This window comes from Talpa occidentalis, unplaced genomic scaffold (genome assembly GCF_014898055.3).
Source record: "Talpa occidentalis isolate TD23 unplaced genomic scaffold, MPIMG_talOcc4v2.1 talOcc4.16, whole genome shotgun sequence".
NCBI classification, from domain to species: Eukaryota; Metazoa; Chordata; class Mammalia; order Eulipotyphla; family Talpidae; genus Talpa; species Talpa occidentalis.
The window spans coordinates 38,984,151-39,006,181 of NW_023601653.1; the positions used below are offsets into that span (position 1 = coordinate 38,984,151).

General features: G+C 37.6%; 1 protein-coding gene across 4 annotated transcripts in view; it reads right to left on the minus strand.

The window, feature by feature from the left end:
• Positions 1-810: 810 nt before the first annotated feature.
• The window catches only part of MSRB3 (methionine sulfoxide reductase B3), a 151,457-nt gene continuing 130,236 nt past the window's right edge, over positions 811-22,031 (minus strand). For all 4 annotated transcript variants that reach the window (XM_054696255.1, XM_054696254.1, XM_037514050.2 and 1 more), the window contains 2 exons: positions 9,129-9,226; positions 811-1,041 (listed from right to left, as the gene is read on the minus strand). In XM_054696255.1, coding sequence (XP_054552230.1) covers positions 877-1,041; positions 9,129-9,226 — 263 coding nt within the window. In that variant the 3' untranslated portion in view covers positions 811-876. The remainder of the gene's footprint in view (positions 1,042-9,128; positions 9,227-22,031) is intronic.

The following is a 22,031-nucleotide window of genomic DNA, read 5'->3' on the forward strand; positions in this document are numbered from 1 at the left end:
TTCCCACTTTGGGCGAGATGTTAGTACCCAGCACTTCCTCCTTGATCTTCTCTGCTCTCTCTTATTTCTTCTACCTGATGAAGTGTATTGCCCCTCACTATCTTATTTTACACAGTGTTATTCATCAAAATGCCCTTCTGAGCTACAGCTGGTATTAGGTGTGTACAGACAGACCTTAAAAGGTAATGGCAGGTATTCTGCTTTGTGAACTTTGGACAAAATATCCTATCATTGTCTTATATTCCAATGTATTTGATAGAAAATAAAATAAAATAAAGGCTTAGCCTTGAGGTAATGTTTACTTCTCTACAACAACACTTGGTTTGCCCCTCAGATCTGGCAACAATTTAACATAAGGAAAGACTTCAGACCTTCACACCTTTTTAGTGAGAATAATGGATCTTAGCTCAAACTTCGCACAAAGCTGAGAGGTCTCTAAAGACATCACTCCATCCTTATCTTTGGTGGATTTGCACCAGTGCCTTCCATGTGTCTCCAGGTCTGGTCTCTGTACTGCATAGGAGAGCTCGGTTTTCACACTAGAAGACCAAGCATCTTCTGCCTCTTAACCAAGTGGGGGTATAAATCTCAAAGGAAAAAAGCTATGTGCTCAGAGAATGCCAAATGGTACAGAAGTGGCGAAAGAAGTTTCACAAAGCTTATCTCCATTTACTAAAGTTAGAAACATTTCAGGATCTAGACAGTAGCAAAATACATTGGCAGCCAGGGCCTCTGTTTAAGCAAAAGAAGAAAAAATATCAATAGCACAAAACTGCCCTTATATCTTTTGAAAAAATATATCTAAGATAGACCATTTTGATTTTTTTTCAATAAGCTGTGCATTAAGTACACTTATTTGCATCACGTTCCATTACTCTACAGCTCCATCTTGTCTGTCTGGGCTGGACTGCCCACTCCACTGCCTCCTTCGGCACCACTGCTATCTGCAGGTGTGAAAGAAAGGGAAGCCGAATTGATGCAGTATCTTTTCCCAGTTGGACGCGGTCCGTCATCAAAAATATGCCCAAGGTGAGCACCACACTGAAAGAGAAGGGCAAAATGTAAGGAAAAACATATACAAAGTAAGCTCTGAGAAGAACTCACATGAAGCAGTTTAAATGGATGACCAATCTGTGGAGAAATGATGGAAACCATCGGGGATGATTTCTAATCCGCCTGTCAATAGAGGCAAAGATGGTTTCTGGCAGGCACTGTACCACATGCTGAGAATAAAAAACACTAGAATTGTGCATATCAGAAATCATTTAGGAGCCACTGTATTTTTTGATCTGTGAAGTCTCTCAGCCAGCTGAAAAATGACTGTAGTAATTTTATGAATTGAGTTGACCCTTAATCTCCCCCTTGTAAGAAACTCGGTAGACAAAAGCTCTCCCTGCTGGCATTACTGTTGGCTTTGGATGGGTGGGTTTCAGATATGCAGAAGTCCATTGTAAAAGACACTGCTTAACTAGCCATGACGGAGGTGATGTTTGCTTTCATGGGCAGTAAAACTTAACATCAGACAAGCATTGGATGTTCTCGGAACCTAGCAAAAGCAATGGCAAGGCTCAATAGATTTTTGTCATGGTCACCAGGCCGGCAAGTGTGGTAAATGGAGATGTCTCGAGCTCACACAATCATTTTTCTCTGGCTTCCAATAGATGGAGTGCCTTGATGGCTTCTTCACCTGTATGAACTACATTATGTGGAGAAGGAAAAGCTGTTCTGTTCAAATTCATGCTATTGGCAATCCACACAGTTGGGGAAGAACAACTCCAGAATCCAGACAGACAGAAGAAGGGACAGTTGGTTGTGATGGTATTTAAGAGAAATCTAGCATTGACAGTCTCCAAAGCAGGCTGGCTCACTGAATAAAGCCTGGCCCTCATGGCTCCAAGGATGAGCACGACTCCAGAGACAATAGCATGTGTCACACTTACCGAACTCCCACCCTCTCTCAGCAGGGACAGGGTGGAGGAAATGGAGACATTAGTGCACCACATTCAAACAGACTGAAAAGATATCATTATCATCTGGTAACAGAGAAAAAGACTGAGGCAAATGACTTCCATTTATTCAATTAGCAAATATTTTGGAGGGCCTGCTCTATACAAGGCGCCATCCCAGATTCTGGAGATACAGGCAACAAGCACGGCCCTCATGGAACTTACATTCTGGTGGGAGAGACACAAGAAGGTAAATGAACTGTGGCGTGTGGTATGCAGAAATAAATGCTAATGAGAGGAGTAAGAGGAAATGACATGAGCATTAAGGTCAGGGGCTGATGTTCTGGGTACAGTGGTCAAGCAGGCATCCTGAGGTGGCTAGAATAAAAGCCCGAGGGAAGTAAAGGAGTGGAGATATAGGGGAACATTACAAGCAATGAGAGAATGGAGATGTAGGGAAGAACACAAGATAAAAGTTATTTTAATTCTTCTCACTGTGCTGGTTTGATTATAAAAGGACTTATAAACTGCAGGGAAAGTTACAATTGACAAGGGAATGGGACTGAGATACCAAATGGAAATGATGAGAGATGCAAGGGAGGGGTGCTCATTACAACGGCAGAACCAGAATCTCAGTTTCCCCAGTGAAAGTGCTAAGGTCAACTCTTGAGGGGTTTCTAGTCATTAATAAATAGCACAAATAGCAACTCTGACTATATGGCACTTCCATGTTAAAAATACATTCTTATTTTACTGCCAATATATTGTGTCAGCTTATTAAAGCACTGAAAATGAACCCTGAACTGATTTGATCTATTGCCTGGAAAATATGAAACAGGCCTAAAAAACAAATCTTGCATTATTTTACCACATTCTATGCAAGTTTAGTTAATATCAAGGCTGACAGCTCAGACTGCTTTTCCTTTCTATAAACAAATGAGGCCAAATTTTCAGGTCAGCAGCTAAGATGCACCAGTACAAATACACATGCTTACCCAATGGAAACAGGAAAGCACCTATTTCTACCTGCCAGAACAGTGTGCAGGTGAGCAGGGACTGGTACCCTCAGTGACCAGTGTGTGCGCAGTGACTGGTCTCAACATGCAGCACCAGCGTCTGATCGCTTAGCATCTGAGTGGTGGAGTTCTCACATAAAGCTTCAGCTAGGTTTTATTGTGTTTTTCTTTTAATTAGAGAATACAGGGAAGTTGGGAAAAATATTACCTTTATTAATCATTGCTTGGGCAGAGTTGAGAAAATGGGTCTATTTACCTTATTTCAAAAAAAAAAAAAAAACCCATAGTAAGGATATACTTGAAGTCATTTAGGGGTATTTTCATAGTCTTCATTTCTCAAATTGTTTTGTAAAAATCGAAGTTTGAGTAATTTAATCTGTTGAACTGAGTTGGTTTATAGTCTGTAATTGCATTTACTGATCTGGAACTAGCATTTAAATTAAACAGAGAGGGAAATACTGATTCTAGATGTCCCTAAGCCAGTCAAGAGAAAAGGGGGGAGTGTAAGGAAGAGCAATTATAGTTAGAAAAAGTCAACAAAAACTATTTGCAAACCACTATGTAGGCTGGAATGGAATAGGGAAACCCTCAGAGAAGGTGTGAGTCCCCTAACATGGAGAGTGATGGCTTCATCATGCTTGCCACAATGTGTTCTGGAAGGTTCAACCAGACAACTAAGGAGGAACATGTGGAAACACAACAAGGTGTTCATTAATATCTGTGAGGCTACATACGTGTCCACCCACAGCCTGCAAAGCTGAAGGCTGTTTGAGGAAAGCATTCTGACAGCACCATTTGCGCTCCCACCAGATATGGCCAGTCTCCCATAAAAACCTGTTACCCTGTTTCTTTCAAAAGTGCACAAGCCCTGAAGGCTCCTCCCTGTGGGGAACGCACATGGAGCCCATTCTTTCCAGCTTTTACCCCTGGTGGAAGACTAGGATGATGAATGGATGTTGTCAGTGATGCATTGTTTCTTTAGCCGCCTGCGAGCTCTGCCTCCCTAGCTCCTGCCAACTGGCAATGTGTTAGGATTGCTCTGCACACCTGGTTGTAACTGAAACAAACTGGTTGTCCAATGAAGAAATCTCTGAAACCTGCTATAAGTAATTTATTTCAGGGTAGAATCCTTGTGTGCGTATTGAAAGTTGCTTAAAATGGCTACATATTTCTTTATTTTGCCTATAAAATACAAACTATGACTGAATGTATGAGCTCTCATTCTAAGGAAGCAAGAGATAATTATTCAAAAGAAAATATTTTTAATTCCCACAGAATTTTTTTATCATCTAAGTGTCCCACTCAGAAAACTTGGCAACTAAAGAACCTGCAGAGAACCAAGGGAAAGGACAAAAAAAGTGATTGAGCAGCTAATTTAACATAATTCCTTAAAATCTGACTGCAACTCTCAATCCTGTACATAAGAAACACAAACAGTTCATTCAACACAGTTACATATTTCTGCACTGATGTATTTTCAACTGTCTTAGAAGGTTTTCTCCCAGCTATTCCTAGGATGTTTTGGGCTTTATTATTGTCACTTTCTCCAAAGTGTTTATCTACAAGATGAAGCAGTTCAAAGCAGGGCTTGTACACTTGGGAACATGGGGCAGGATGGGAAGGAGAAAAGAGTTTTAAGAAGAAAAGCAATTTACTTTGCCAGTAGTATCCTGTTTTCTCCCACCGTTATTGAAGACACTTGTGTATAAGTAGGGCTCTTTTCCTCTGTGCTTGTGATAGTAATCTTTTGCCAAGGAAATGACTGTGAAGTCACCAGTTTAGCATTATGATTTTACTGAAAGATCAAGAAAAAGAGAGATGGGCTGTGAGTCTGAAACCCTATTGTAACACATGGGTATCTTTAATCATCAAGCAATGTATGAGTTGTCATCTGCAAAAGATCAGTAAGGTTTGGGGTTTTACCAAAAACTGCTTAACATTTGAAAAACACTTTGTATTTGGTGGATATTTACCTTTCTGTTGATTTGGCTAACTTAGAACAAATTAATAATGATCTAAAACTAACTTAAGGGACTACCACAGACACAAGCATTAGCAGCACCAGTCATAAATAAACTCCAACTTGAGTAAACTCAGGGATCTGATGGTTTCCTTAAAGATTATCTGAAAAAGTTAAGTGATTTATTGGTCTCCCATTTGCTGCAGATGCAAAATTTTGATCTAAAGAAGGACGAATTCCCCAAGTATTTCCAGGAGGAACTGACTTCACTGAACTACAGCTTAAACCATGCAAATCTTTCCTCTTTGCACTGAATTTAAACTCCTGACAAAGCGTTGCTTAACAGACTGGGGTTGGAGGATTAGGAAAAAACTGTCAAGCAATTATTCACAGTTGTCAGTAAAACTCGAATAGTGATAAGCAATATATCTTATCACTGGTTAAAAAATTGGAAATAAAATAGAAATAAATTAAGGAAAATTTTTACTAACTAAAAATTGTTATGAAATTGCTACAGCCAGGGAAGATATCTGTATCCACCAAAGTAGGCAAAATTAAGATCCTCTTTGGAAGAGATAACTGGAATAACAAAGGTGGTTGCCGTAAAAACCAGAATGTAACAGGACAGCCTATTTCCTTCACAAGCAGTAATCATAATGAAGATAGTGAAGAGTCCGGGCCACCCTTGTCTCTTTTCTGTGCTGTTAACTTAAAGATCAGGCCATGTGCCAGCTATTTTATTACACAGAAATCCTTTTACAGGGACCTGACTACAATGTTTCTCTGAAAAATATAATAATACTGAACCAATCTTCATTTTCAATTTTATTAAAATATAAATATCTGGGCCTCCCTGGCAATGCAGGCAGTTGAGCGCAGTGCATGAAGCTGTCCGCAACCTCTGCAGTGCAGGTTCGATCCCGGCCGGCTGTGGAGATACCCATATGGCGCAGCAGATATGTCCTGTCTCACCTGCTGCTCCTTCAGCAGTGTATTTCAGTCAGTCTGCCTGTTCTGTTCCCCACTCTGTCTCTGGTGAATCCTCTCACCCTCCCGCTTATCTGCCTGTACCCCAGTTCTTGTATGCATAAATAAATAAAATCTTTTATATATACAGATATAGATATATACAGCTAAGATAGAGTCCTTCAGTCATCCCAAGATGAGTGCCACAGCCACATGGGAAAACTACAATGTAAAGAGGTGGCAGGTTCATTCACTGCATGGTGTGATCTACAACACAGTCTCAAAAAAGGAAGAACTCTAAGCACTAAAGCAAGAATTAGACCAAAAAAGTATTGCCATATTGCCAGGCGAGCAGGTCTTGAGTCTACTGTTTTGTCCATGGAAGCTCAGTTCATCTGTACAAGATGGCTATGGAATCTGTTGATTAAAGGGTCTTCACGTTTAGTGCTCCATCTTACCATAAGGAAGGCTGCACTCTAAATAACATGTCCAACTGAGATTATCTATGAGATACTAAAAGTACTTAATAGAGTTTTCATAATAAAAACTACATTGATGTAATTCCATCCAGAGAAAAGGAAAACTATGTGAATACAAAATACAAGAATTTTAGAAAGAGAAGTTTCCCACTTCCTGTCACCATAAAAAGGAAAAGAAGAAAGATGACAAGCATTGCAAGTAGGGGAAGAGACTACAGAAACTTAAGGAATAGAAAGCAAAAGAAGATAAACTGATAATGAAAGTCTTATGAATGAGAAATTAGAAAGCAAAACAAGTGGTTACTTGAGTATGGAAATGATTAAATCGTTAATTTTTTTTCAAGTCAAGATGAAAAGGATGAAAATGGAAAAGAGATAATTAAAGAAAAATGTAAAACAAAAGCAAAATAAACATGTGAAAGAAACAAACTAAAAGACAAAGAAATAGGAATGAGCGCTGCCCAGCACACTTGAGGCAGTAAGCTACCTGGGATTGCAGCTGTGTGGTGGGCACCTACCCTCCATCACGGGGGAGAACCCAGCAAGCTATCACTCTTTAGGGCTAGAATTTGATTCTTTCTACATGGAACTTACTTAGCAGAACATGTATTTTCACACACATCTTACTGGAACGAATTTCTCTTTTCTGTTTAAGACTTTTGTTTATGAAATGGTCAAACGCTTCTAAATAGGAGAAGCAAAGGTGGTGGAAAGAGAAGCAAAAAAAAAAAAAAACAAAAAAAACAAAAAAACAAACCAACAACAATACATCAGTGTCAGTTCTTCACCCAACTGTTAGGAAAGCAACAGAGAACAGGAACAGGCACTTAGGTCTTTAACCAAATGGCCAAGAGCTATGCCTTTAAGCTTGATGACCTTTTATGAATGTCACCTAATTTTGGCACAGTCTGTGGATTTCATTTCTCTTTGGTCACAGTAGGACTCCTTCATAATGGTCTTTTCTTCCATGCTACTGATATTACCTCTGACTGGCACAGAGAAAGGAGGAAGTTGATTCCAACTGTGATTTTTAAGAAGTAGTTGCAAAGATATCAGAGAGCAGGGCCTTAAGGAACATTATTATCTTACGCCTTACGTTTTCTGTGCTTTTTTTAAATTTGGTTTTCATGGGACCTAAGGTTTGAATGTGGATCCTGAGTAAAAAAGGAAAGCAGTGGCCTTTTTTTTTTAAGAAAAGAAAGAAAAAATTAACTGCTAGCATTCAAAGAGATTTATGAAGTAGTAAGTACTTAAGTACTTAAGTTACAAATTACTATGTACCATCCTACCCAGAGTGGCTTCTTTGTCAAATATTTCAGATTCCTGGATAGGTAATCTCAATTTGAAAAATATCAACTAAAATTCAACTAAATTTAAAATTTAATCCAACTGAATTAGACTAAGTAACTTCTGAGAAATCACAAGTTATTTTTCAATGTGACTCCTTAAGGTGCATCCATCTATATGTCTATCTGTATGTCTGTCTGAACACCACAAAGATCTCTGGGGCCAAATGCCTAAATTCAGCTTTCAATTATATCATTTAAACTTATGTAAATTTGTACAAGTTTAGCTGTCCTCCTTCTACTTCAGTTTCCTCAATTATCAAGTAAGAAAGAATTACAGTGCATATTATACTTCATAAGGCTATTTGAGCATTAACCAAGGGAGTTTTGAAACTGAGGATGTATAAGCCTCACCCAGACCCATTAAAGTAGGATCTCTGGGGGCGTGAAACCCAGCATCACAAAGTTCCACTATCTTGCTCAGAGATTCATATCTGAGAAACTAAAGTGAAATGAGAATGTGACGTAGATAAAATATGAAGTCTATTTTTCAGGGAAGAGAGTAGTCTTCATATTTGGAAGACTATAAACTTGCAAGCCTTATTTGAAAAAAAAATGAAAACAGAAATTCATCAGATGGTCAGGTTCAAACCAATCTCCCTCCCTACTTGGTAGTAAATATGCCACCTACTCCCTAAAACTCTTATGCCTGATGAAGGAGGTTAAAGGGCAGAAAGAAGAATGCTGAGGGAGGCCCATGTGGCAATCACTTTGCTATTACAGCTGCCTGATTGTGCCCCTTTTACCTCTGATACATGCAGACAGACATCTCCCAACAAAATACTCTTCAGTATCAATGAATTTCAGTGCCAGAAAACCCAGACTTTATGTATAACTTATTTAAAGCAAAATGGAACAGGAATACCGACTGCAGAATAGAAGAGTACAGCTGCTTTTATTCTTTGTATAAGGAGGTTCTGACTATGTCTCTGGGCTAAAACACAAAATACTCACAGGTTCAAGTCTTTGGATTGGGTTGACAGATCAACTGTTTCTAGGATCTTTGAACTCCATGTTTGGATCATTACAGTTACAAGTATTATGACTAAATAATGGGTGCAAAGAACTGTAGGCGGGAAGAGACTAAGTAAACATTATCTAAAGTCATATAAAGAAATCTTCCTTCATATGCTCCAATAGCCTCTTTCCCACTGTATTGAATCAAGTGAAGATGATTTTTCCCACCAGTTTTTTGTTTAACAGTATTGAAGCCAATGGCTGACATTTAACTTGACTTGCTGAGCACCTGAGGATTGAGCTATCACTGAGACTGTACATAAACTTCACAGTGTTTCTCTGTCTCTTTTGTGATCAGTCACTTGGCCTTACTTGCCCTATCTGGCACAACCAGGAGTCTTAGAAGTGTCCCCAAGGCAGAGTGGGTAGGACAGTGAGTGTCCAGTGGGATAGCTAACCTGAGAGCAGCTTGTTTCCACCCTGTGCATTCCATAGGAAAAGTCATCTGTGAAGGTGATGGCATCAGAACTGATCACATCGTGGAATGACGGCCAACCTGGGCAGGGTAGGCATAAAACCAAAGCAGAGAGCAGAAATCTTAAGTTAGAATGTAAGTTAAAGAAATGCTAAACACAGAATAGAAATCCTTATTATATGAATCATGCTTAACTTTTTCAACCTGAAAAAAAGGTCAAAAAGTTGAAGGATAATAACGTATTTTGAATAACCTTTTTCCTCACATTCAGATTACAGTTGCATTGGGAATTTATGTTTCTTGAAACAATTTTGGTCCATCCAGTAGTTTTTCCAGAACATCCCTAAGCTTGAGGAGACTCTCTGTTACCGATTACCACTCTCTTATCTCTTATATTCAGAGTCACTGAATATAGCGCTGATGTGCTAAGAGTCTTAACATGTGATGTTTTCCAAAAACCACACAGTCAGGCTGTTACCGTTTCAAATATTATATGCCTCTTTAGGAAGCTTACTTTCAGTACTTAATTTTGACTGTTAAAATATTTAAAATTGAATTTTTTGTTGTTTCCATCTTAATCCAATTTCTCAGGCTGAGGGTGGGGACAGTGTTTATCTAGAAAGCATAGCTTCTATTTTATGGGCAAGAGGCTTGCTTACTTCATAGGATAAAGTCACAAGCAGTGTTCCACAGGCATCTTCAGGTAGCACCTTCTCTCAAATAGCATCTTTCCCCCCAATTCCCATTTATTCTAATGATTCTAAAAATATGTGCACAGCTTTAAGAAAGTTGATGGTAAGTGGCCATAAGATTGTACAAATGTTTATGAGTGTACAGTCTGGTTTTATGTTCAGTACTTCTGGGCATGTTTTTACATGTTGCCAGAAAGTATGTCTGGAGTTACTGAGCTGAAGCCTGCATCCCAAAATGATGAAAGAGGTGCTATGTTGCTGAATTGCTGGTGCATTTTTTTTCTCTTTCAGAAGCTAAATTTATTCCTGCAGAAAGAAGGAAGTCCCTTAAAAATATGGTACTTTTAGTTAATTCACCTAACTGAGGAAAACCAGAATGCAAACTTCAACAATACGATTTCCAGTTTCAAACAACAAATTAGTTCAGTCCAGGTTTTTGTAAAAAACTCAAGCTCCACACTTCCACCAGGCAGAAGAATAGCTTTCCTAGGCAGTGCTAGATTTAACACCTGAGTTTAAACACTTTCCAATTCCTTGTTTTGAGTTCAAGATTGCTACAAATCACTAGGAAGACCTAAGACTTCTAGATATAAGGTAACATTCTGCAAAAGTGATACTGAGACATATGGGTACTCTTAAGAAAACCCAATTTCTCTCTATTTTCTAAAATTATAAAGAGAATTTGAACATATTCTAGGATACATTGTTTGGTTTAATATTTACTTGACACATTTAAATATTCTCTGTTCCACAACAGAAAACTATTAGTAAAGAGAGGTTTAATGGTGCTACGTAAGGACACTGAAAAACCAAGTCATTTTTCTATGAAAATAAATCATTCTGTTTTGTTGTTGTTGTTGCTTTTACCTCTCATGTCATAACTCATTTGATTGCAGTTTAAGGCAAACACATTTATGGGGGGCATATTTGACTGTAATAAATTGGTAAGGAGTTAGGAATTTTGACTTTATTTTCAATTTACCATAAAGCTACGCCCCCCACCCCATCACCACACTCATTTTCCTATCTCAAGAATTCCGTATAGATTTAGAGAAACACACTTACATGCAGATATTCAGATAGATATCATACACACACACACACATATACACACGAGTGTGCCAAACACTAGCACAATTGTCAAAAATCCACATATAACTTATAATTGGCCTTCCATATATTCAGGTTCTACATCTGTAAATGCAACTGACAGAATGTAAACTCATGGGCTGAAAAAAACCTGGGGTTATGTGGACCCTTTCAGGTCAAACCTGTGTTGCTCAAGGGTCAACTGTATGCACCTGTACATATCTGCATATTCCTCCCTCTGCCCCCACATTTGGCCTCTGCATCTTACACTTAACACACTGGGTTTGTGATTATTTTTCACACTTTCTCCCTGTCTAGGTGGTAAGCACTCTGAAGGCTGAGTCTGCGCTCACTGACTTGACCACTTCACTGTCTACCATGGTGTGTAGCACAGAGGCACAGCACAAGCATTTTTTAAATTGATTTCCAATTAGCCTTCAACAAGAAAGCGGAATGAATTATTATGACACATCACAGACTTTCACTGGAGAAAGAGTATCATCATATTTCTTTTTTTATAGATTAGATTAAGAAATATCAATGCTAATTTTTCACAGGAGTTATAATGCTCAATCGCTATAATTATGCCTTCCCATATATAGGTGAAGTAGCTTTATATTTTATTTAGGATGGACAAAAACATGAATATGATTAGGTAACTCACTTTACAGAATTTCTGTGGAGGGGAGGAAAGTGGAAATGTACATTACTTGCTCATGTTACACAAACAATTAAGTGACAGTCAAAACTCTATTTTAACTTTAATACAGGGCTTCTTCCATATGTTCCACTTTTTTCCTCAATAAAAAGCCAAGAGGTTAGTCAATTGAACACTAATAAAAAGGAGGTTGCAGGTTTTAAGAAACAAGTTCACTCCCATGTCTAGATCAGTTAGTCTTTACACTGCTGCACTTGGGAGCCTCTCTGTGGGAGCAGACCATGAACGTACCCTAAACAATACTGATTCTCTCACCTTCTAGTGACTACATTGTTCAAAGGGAAACCCCAAAAGTTGTGATGTAAATGATAAAATCTAGTTTGGGACACAGATAAATTTTTATTCACTTATATGAAACACTAAGACTTAGACCCTCACCCTTAGGATATAGTATTGAGGAAAGATGTCAATTCTATTTGGCATTTCTTAATTCTAATTCTTCCTTAATAAGTGAATTAAAGTATGGCCTACTAAAGATTTTGGGGAAGGGAAGGAACTGCTTTTGAAAGAGCTATTTTGACTCCATGAATTAAACATTCATAGAATTTTCCAGAAGACTAATTCAAGAACAAAAGAGGTGACATGAAGTGATGCAATGGTAGAGGATCTCAAAAGATTTCAGTGTTTCTGGGAAATTTAACATCTGAATAGTTTTGTTTGCTGTTTACCAAGATGCTACTTAAACATAGGAAGAGGTACTAAAAAAAAAAATCTCAAAATTTTCCAAAATTCAGTGTCCCTTCGCACTGCAGAAGAAATGCAATTTTCAAGATGTAATATGTTACCCAATCCTAATCAGTGGCAACAGACAAGAAAAAACATGTTGAAGACTATGACCACATGTGAGGGAATACATTTCAAGAGACCCTCAGACAACTTCACCAATAGTTAACAAGAGAGAATGTTGAGTTTTCTAGGTTTCTCAGAAAAAGCAAAGAGAATCCATCAGAAAGGTAAGTCCTTATTGACAATCAAACTAAGAAAGACTTTAACCCAAGAATAAATTGTCTTATGGCAGAGAAGCCACAGTGATGACAGCACTTTGAAAGCGGAATTCCCTCATCATGTGAAAGTATTTAAAGGAGGAACTCTTCAGTGCTGTAAAAATCCTCAAAGGAAACCCTGCCCCCACTTCTAATAATAAGGAAAGTGCTTCAAAGGGTGATAGGCAAAGACTGAAGCAATCTGGGTCTTGTTGAGAAAATTATCTTGAGCAAAAGGGTGGGGGGGGTATGTGTTTATGTCAGTTTTGACATTAAAGAAAGATCATCCATCCTCCTTTCTCTAGGATTTCCCTTTTGGTCTTCTCATCTAACAAAAAATTATTTGTTTTGGATGCATTCCATGCACTTTTTAAAAGAAAAGTCATGTGAAAACCTGTATAAACAGAGTTGGCTCACCCCATTCCCAAAACATCCCTTTGTTTCTATTTAATGAGATTGGATTGGGGCCTATTATCATTACATTTCCAGGAATATAAACTGTATTTTTAGGTATTACCCTATTATTATCAAGAAAATCATATATTCCATAAATAGGTTCTCTCCTCAAACAATCCTTACTCCAGATAGCAAATAAATGCAGTACGACACCTAAAGCAGACAAGTTAGAATATGGCAGTTCTGCTTTAATCTCATTCTAATTATCAGGCCAAAAATTCGCAGACATGACTTGAAACTGCTGCTGTAATATGGAGCAATTCTAGGATATGCTCGTTTAAAGTTCTCAAAGAGAAGAGCCAGTGATCCAGTTTATTAATTGTAGATCTTCAGTGCTTGCTACCATATATGCTAGAAAGGACTGTTAAAGAGAGCAGTAAAAAAGGATTATTCTTCCTCACTCATAATGTGGCATTATAAAGCTTCTCTGAGCTTACTGGAACCATAACTGAATAGTGTTTCCTGAATAGTGTTGTAGCATTCCACAAGTAGTGTTTTTTTTTTTTGTTTTTTTTTTTTTAAAGATTTATTTATTTATTTATACAAGCACTGGGTACAGTCAGAGTGCAGGAGGGTGAGAGAATTCACCAGAGCCAGAGCAGGGAACAGAACAGGCAGATGGACAAAATACACTGCTGAGGGGAGCAGCAGGCTCAGCAAGAGAGGTCTGTCGCGCCATGTGGGACCCTCGCTGGTGGCCGGAGATCGAACCAGCGCTAGAGAAGCTGCGGACAGCTTCGCAGCCCAGCGCTCAACCGCTGCAACACCAGGGGAAGCCCCACAAGTAGTGTTTTGTTGACAAAGTTTAAATGCTTTACTCCAATTGCCTTTTGAAAAAAACTTTCTCAGCTCCCTAATACTGCCTTTTCCTCCTTCCTTTCAAAAATCTTTGAAACAATTCCTAAAACTAGCAACACATTACAAACAAGTTGAAGCCAAATTTCATCTGATTCATATTGAGGAAATAGGGTCTCATTGTTCTATTCTTAAATTTTAAAATTGCTTATACAGTTTCCACTTTCCCTACATCTTCCCCCAAAACCCCAACAAAAATTAGAAACCTCAATAAGCAAGTTATATAACCTATCAGTAGAATATCGCAGAAACTACCGATGACCAAGAATTCATTGAAATGAAACATTCAATAAATGCTGTATCATGTATTTAAAAGTTGCTGAGAGTAGATTTTAAAAACTCTCATAACAAGAAAAACAATTTTTGTAACTATGTAGGGTAATGGACATTAACTAGACTTACTTGGGCAATCATTTCACAATGCGTAAAAATATCAAATCATTATGTTGTACACCTGAAACCAATGTAATGTTACATATCAAATTATAAAAAGATAAATGTAATTGTAAGTATTTTATATCTTCAAATGCAAAATATGTTTGAGCACAATATATCCCAACTGGACTTAGGAGATGGTTTAATAATGATGATACAGGGCCTCCCCGGTGGTGCAGCAGTTGAGCACTGGGTTGCAAAGCTGCCCGCAGCCTCTGAAGTGCCGGTTTGATCCCCGGCTGCTCCCCGGCCACCTGGCGAGGGTCCCACATGGCGCGCAGACCTCTCCTGCCACCCGCTGCTCCCCTCAGCAGTGTACTTTGGTCCTTCTGCCTGCTCTGCTCCCCACTCTGGCTCTGGTGAATTCTCTCACCCTCCCGCACTTTTGACTGTACCCAGTGCTTGTATAAATAAATAAATCTTAAAAAAAAATAATAATGATGATGATACATATTTGAGCATGGTTTTGGTAAGATAAACTGGAGATTTGTGGAGCAATATTTTTGTGTATGTACCAATTCTCATGGCTATACAATTCTAGGACCATGTTTCAAAATTTGTAGCTTTTACCTTCTCTGTAGCCAGAATTTGTAAAACCCACCACCAAAATTTACATTTTTAGTTACCTCAAGCCAAATAATTAAACTCTCTATGAAGACCCATTGCTGACAAGAATTGTTCAAAACTGAGAAATCTTATTCTTGTCTAATTATTCATTTCAATCGACACTTCACGTATAACTTTTATCTCATTTCTAAAAGTATGATTCCATCAACAAAAAACTATGAACCAGAGACACTTTTTGGGGGGTGGGGGGCAGGAGGGGAGGGATTGGGGTCAGAATGGGGCGTTTGCAATTGTATGGGGGAATATAAAAATAAAATTTATTATTTAAATTAAAAAAATAATAAAAGTATGATTCCATACTGCCCTTCAAAAACCTATTTAATTGCTATAAATTCTTCAATAATTTAAGTAGTAAACAACCAATACATGCATGTAATAGGAAATCAAATAATGCAATATGACTCATAGTGAAATACCCCCTTTCAATTCTCCCCACCCCCACAGATAATTTTTTTTTTGTTTAATTCTAAAAAAAAAATACTTATGTTGTTATCTTTGATTCCTTCATTTAAAATCCATTTTGTTCAATATGGTAGCTACCAGCCATATGTTACATTTTATATTTAAATTAATTAAATAAGACTAAAATTTCAGTTCTTCAATCACATTCACCACATTTCAAGTTCTCAGTGGTCACCACAGATATACAGGACATTTCTACCATCATTTCCACAGATAAAGATAATTTCACCATTGCACAGTGAAGTGATTCCCCTCTTGTGAAAAGATTGAGAATTCATACTTAATCTCCCCTCACTTGAATATCTGGTAGTTATACTATTTTTAATTCTTTTAACACCTTGCTCAGTAATATCTGCCCCTTGAACTAGAATATAAGTCCAGTGAGAACAAGGAATTTATTTTGGTCACCAATATATTGCCAAGTCCTGACAGAGTTTGCTACATAAGAGCTGATGCCAAAAAACCCACTCTAATGGAGCTTCCATGTGATCCAGCAATTCCACTCCTAGGTATTTACCCACAGGACACAGAGACATTAATTCAAAGGGGCATCTGCACCCCTATGTTTATAGCAGCACTATTTACAATAGCTGAGCTATGGAAACAACCCAAATGCCCAAAAACAGATGACTAGATCAAAAAGATGTGGTACGTATACACAAGGGAATATTACTCAGCAATTAAAAAAGATAAACTCATGCAATTTGCAGCAACATGGATGGAATGGGAAGGGATCATGCTCAGCGAAATAAGCAAGGAAGAAAAAGAAAAATACTGGATGGTCTCACTCATAGCAGGAATTTAGAAAACCAGAATAAGGGACCAGGAAAAAGACTAATTATAACAAAGTAAAAATCAAAATCAACAAGCAACTATAAACCAGAGACACACTATGGCGGGGGGGTGGGGGGAGTAGGATCAAAACAAGAGGGGTGGGAATTGTTTGGGGACTATAACCAAGATGAAAATGCATATATTGTGCAAAAATGAAAAATGATGTAAAAATGTATAAAATTAAAAAATTAAAATATATATATAAAATAAAATTTAATAAAACGCCCCACTGTAAGACCACCTGAGCACCCTGACCCTTCCTCCAGCTACACTTGGCCTCTGTTTCAATGCCTCACCATAATGAAGTCTTATGCTTTTCTGTAGATCAAGTCTAAGAGCTGAAAACTAATAGACAGCACTCTATTACTATGGCTATAACCATGTTGCTTACTTACTGAAAAGTTAAATAATATTGGGATTTGTTTGTCCCTGTCAGTTTCTTAAACACAAACATACAAATTATGGATCAGTTTTATTTCTATTTTAGTGGGTTCTGTAGATCAAGGAAGTCTTATTTTATAGCTAATAAACTGATATATTCATTTCTTCAACAAATACATAGTAAGATTTAACTTCAAACTTAAAAATATTGTCACTATTTTGTCAGCCATTCAAAACTTTGCTTAGTTCACAAAGTCACTGGATAAAGGAAACAGGATTTAGGAAAAAAATACCAGGATTATATTTTCTTTTCCAAAGGCCCAATTATCATAATCCCAGACTACCTAAAGTCAAATAGATTTTCCTTTTATTTTTTTGCATTGTATCATATATTAAAAGGCTTATCTTTTCTTTCATTTCTTATTTGAATCATGATTTTATTATATAGTATAGTTTTTCTGTAATACAACATTTTAATTTTTTAATTTTTAATTACAAATAGTTCAAACATATGCAGATGTATAAAGAATAATAAGAAGCTTCCATAATTGACCAGATATTAGCTACCCAGATACAACAGACAAAAACATTTCTTTCTATATTTGCTTCAGATTTTTCTCTTTCTTAAATAAAATTAAATGTTACAATTACAGCCAGATCTGCTTCCAACTTTCTCTTCTACTACTAGACCTCCCGGTGACCCAAAGATGATTGTTTATGAGTCATTCCCACATTTGTTTTGATTAATTTTCTACATGTCTATATTCATAAAAAAATATGTAATGCTTTAAATGTTTAAAAGTGCATATAAATGGCACTGTGTTGTAGACATGTTTTGGCAACTTATTGTTTCAAATCTTACTTTATAAAGTATCATCTTACTTTATGAAGTATCATCTTACTTTATAAATAAAATATTTCAATTATCTCTGAGAAATTAGAGTTGTTTCATTTTAGTTTTTTCTCTCATTCTCTAAAAGTGTTTCTGCTTCCCCTGGGACAATTTTTCTCTTTATCTCCTTGATATTTGTCTTTCATGCTCCTGGTCTCCTTCCTATTTCTCTGGTGATCTTTGATGGACCATTTCTATTTAAGAAAAGAGGTCTCGGTCAGCCACCCTATGCAGTTGGTAGAGGTTTCCTCTGCTATCAGCTATGGTATGGGTTTATTTCTTTACTCAGACTTTAACTCTGAACAAAAAAGCCAACTGGAAGTTTGGTGAATGTGGCCATAATTTGCTGATGGTATCTGAATCCTTGACCCTGGAATACAACACCTCAAAAGCAGCCCCCATTCTGCCAGACAGGCTGTTTAACATCTTAAGAGAGCAGTTTTCCATTTTTTGTTTCTTCCTGTGAGTAACTGATGACCTGTTATTCTAAATAAGAAAGTGAGGACAATGGAAGGCCTAGCTGTTCTTTAGACTTTCAACTGAACAGCTAATTGTCAGTTCCCCATCTTGCTCTTGAGCATTCTGCACTTTGAGCCTCTCTGTAGTTCCACTGGGCATCTCCACAGCCACCTGTCCATATTTTGAGCAGCAATTTTCTCTAATAAGTCATAACTTTCATGCATTTCCAGCCATTTTTTTCTTAGAAAAATTGATTAAAATTTCTTGTCTACTTTGATTCTTTGCAATGTGCTTATTTTCCATTTTTTATTCTTCCTCCTTTCTCCCTTTCTTCTTCTTTATCTTACTGTCACTTTAAAGGGCTCTCTTGGGAGAGAGAGGAAACAAACACATATGCTCCATCTATCATTGTGAACAGTAGCTGATATTCTTTTTAATAAACTACAAGTTTAGTCTTTTGATCTACTATTTCATGGGATGAAACAATATATTTTAGGCATTATAATTTTTCTACTAACCACAATTATATTTTTACAAACCACAATTATATTATCTTTTACTTTGCTAGGAAAACATATCAAAATCAGTACAAGGTTTAGCAGATTTAATTCTGCCTAAAAATTGATTATGATACTTACTTTATGACAACTGCAATGCTTTCTGAATTAGAATCAAGGCAGGTTACGACAATCTCCACCCTGACTGGTTCAATAGGGAAAAACTTCTTAGACCATTTTTCAGCTTTGTATTTGATTGTATGATATGGTTTGAGAATTCATTGTATTTCTGCCCTCCTACCATTACAAATTAAGGACAACTATCTCCCTATACATATACTGATGATGTGACTTCGTTACTACAAAGATTGTTCCGTGCTTCATTCAGTTTTACTAAGTATGGAGGTTACTCAAAAGACTAAAAATGGATCTGCCACACTACCCAGTAATTCCACTCCTTGGTATCTAACAAAAAAAAAAAAAACCAAAAACACCAATTTGAAAGGAAACCTGCATCTTAATAATTGTAGCAGCACTATTTACAACAGCCAAGATGTTGTAAACAGATGGAAACAACCTAAGTGCCCCCAAACAGATGAATGGATCAAGAAGAAGTGATATATATCTCCACAGATGATACATACAACCATATATAGATATATGGATGGAACTGGAAGGGATTATGCTAAGTGAGTTAAGCCAGAAAGAAAAATACCAGCTGATGTCCTTATATGTGGAATATAGAAAAATCAGGGTCAAAGAAAAACTTTAAAATCAACCCTTAAAAGCTGACCATAGACATCTGGCTTTTGGCAGGGGGTTGGGGGGAGGATGAGATGTGAGAATTTGGGTGGAGATGAGTATACAATGGACTTCTGTGGACTATAGGTGCTTCCATGGCAGGAGTTAACTATAGTATAAAAGGATATATAAATGATGGTACTTCAGTAACAATAAATAAATTTAAAAAAATAGTAGCTCAAATAGAAATGACAATTAAAATACTTACCTGGAAAATCAGAGCATTTAGAATGTATATATACATATATATAAATTAGCATAGACTCTAAATTGGCTTAAAACATTCACAGAGATAAGATGCACTGATAAATTTAAATGCAATCTACTATTCAAAATTAATTTTATTTTGGTTAGTAGTTACCATATCTCTTCATCTGTTATCAAGTAACCCAGTGATTCTAAATGGGAGGTCATGGATGATATTTGGGAGCCACTTGAAGGTTTATAAGCAGATTCGTAACACAACCACATTTGTATTTTGGAAAGGTGACTCTGAAAAGTGGCTGGAGGGTGAGGGATAAGAGAGGATGAAAACAGGTAAAAGAGATGGAATACCCAGAAACTGAATTGATGAAACTCTGAATGAAAACATTTGTAAGGGTGTTGATGAGTGGGGAGGTTATAGAGAGCTTAAGAAAGCAGAATTCACTGATTTGGGTGACTGTGGTACCTGTGGAGAAGCAAAGGAGAAGGAAGGAGTCAAAAATTAATACAGTTTTCCAGCATGTATGACTAGTTGGGTCACTCTAGTCATGCCTTTTCCAGGGAAAATCATAAAGATCAGTTTAGTATGGAATTATTTAGGAGTCAGAGGGATATGTAGGCTCTAAAGTGAGACCTAGGCTAAAAATACAGATGTGAAAGTCATCAGAGCATAGAAGACAGTAAAGTTATGAATGAGAATTGTAGGAGGCAAATATAATAGGATTGGAGAACCAGACAGGTATTTATAAGGAGTAGGAGTCAGTTAGGGAAATGAAAGAGCATTTTAAGAAGGAGGACAAGAGAACCAAGACAAAGCAGGCTAATAGAAAACTGGTGGGTAGACAGCTGTGACATAATCTCCAGAAACGACAAATCAAATAAGGTCTGCGAGCAGACTACTGATTCAACAAATAGGAAGCTCTGAGGACTTTAGGAAGGGCCATTTCAAAATGAAGATCACAGAAACTGAAGTGCGTTGGATTGAAAAGCATGTGAGAAGTGGAGAGAATGAACAAAGACTATTTTTGCATCACCTGACAGGGAAGGAAAGTAAAATAGGCTGATGGCTAGTGGAAGACAATAATAATGTTTGTGCTAAGACATGTGGATCCTGGGGGTTCCTTCCACTCATCTTCCCTTTCTCTGCTCTCTGAAGGCTTAAAATGTTACAGCAGGGCCTCCCCAGTGGCGCAGCGGTTGAGCGCTGGGTTGCGAAGCTGCCCGCGGCCTCTGCGGCGCCGGTTCGATCCCCGGCTGCTCCCCGGCCACCAGAGGAGGGTCCCACATGGTGCGCAGACCTCTCCTGCCGCCCGCTGCTCCCCTCAGCAGTGTACTTCAGTCCTTCTGCCTGCTCTGCTCCCCGCTCTGGCTCTGGTGAATTCTCTCACCCTCCCGCGCTTCTGACTGTACCCAGTGCATGTATAAACAAAACAAACAAACAAATAAATGGATAAATAAAGCATGCCTCTATAAAAAAAAAATTAAAAAAAAAATGTTACAGCAATGCTTTTCTAAATGAAAGTTTGCAATAAATGAGTAATATGAAACTATTTATACAACATGCTAAAGAACCTTAAGTGTTATTAAAATGCTCCAAAGGATACTAAACAAAAGTTATACTTGAAGAACAACTAAAATAAAATTCCTTCTCTAGAATCTTTAATTTTAGCTTAAGTTGTTTGCTGTTGTTCTTAGTATTTTTCAGTCTACCAAACTGAAAGGCATGACTGTAATGATTTAAATGACCATGATCACCTGTGTTACTTTTTGACACAAAGTAGGTGACTAGAGGGGTGAAGTAGTACTCCCCAAATTATGCTGTTACGTAAATTATCAACAAATTAAGAAAAAATCTTTTTAAAAAAGTGAGGTTGAATAAATGAATTCAACACTCTAACTGTCTGGGTTAGGCACCAGTATCAAACATGGCGACAGCACCCAGAATTTTCTCTTCAAAGTATGGATCACAGTTTATAATTACGTATTCATGTGCATATTTTTTATTAATATCTATTTATTTCAATGAATTCCATGAGACCATAACTGCTTTGAACATGTTATTTCTCATATGGCTTTTTTTATTTTATTATTATTTTTTAGAGATTTATTTATTTATTTATACATGCACTGGGTACAGTCAGAAGCAGTGGGAGGGTGAGAGAATTCACCAGAGCCAGAGCGGGGAGCAGAGCAGGCAGAAGGACCGAAGTACACTGCTGAGGGGAGCAGCAGGCGGCAGGAGAGGTCTGCGCGCCATGTGGGACCCTCCTCCGGTGGCCGGGGAGCAGCCGGGGCTCGAACTGGTGCTGCAGAGGCTGCGGGCAGCTTCGTAACCCAGCGCTCAACCGTTGCGCCACCGGGGAGGCCCAGACCATAACTGCTTTGTTTACTACTATGTCTTCAATACATAGCTCATAAAATATTTATTGAATAAATTAATAAAGAAAATATCCTGATATATTCTGTTATTTAACAAAATTGGATTTAAAGTAAATCACTTC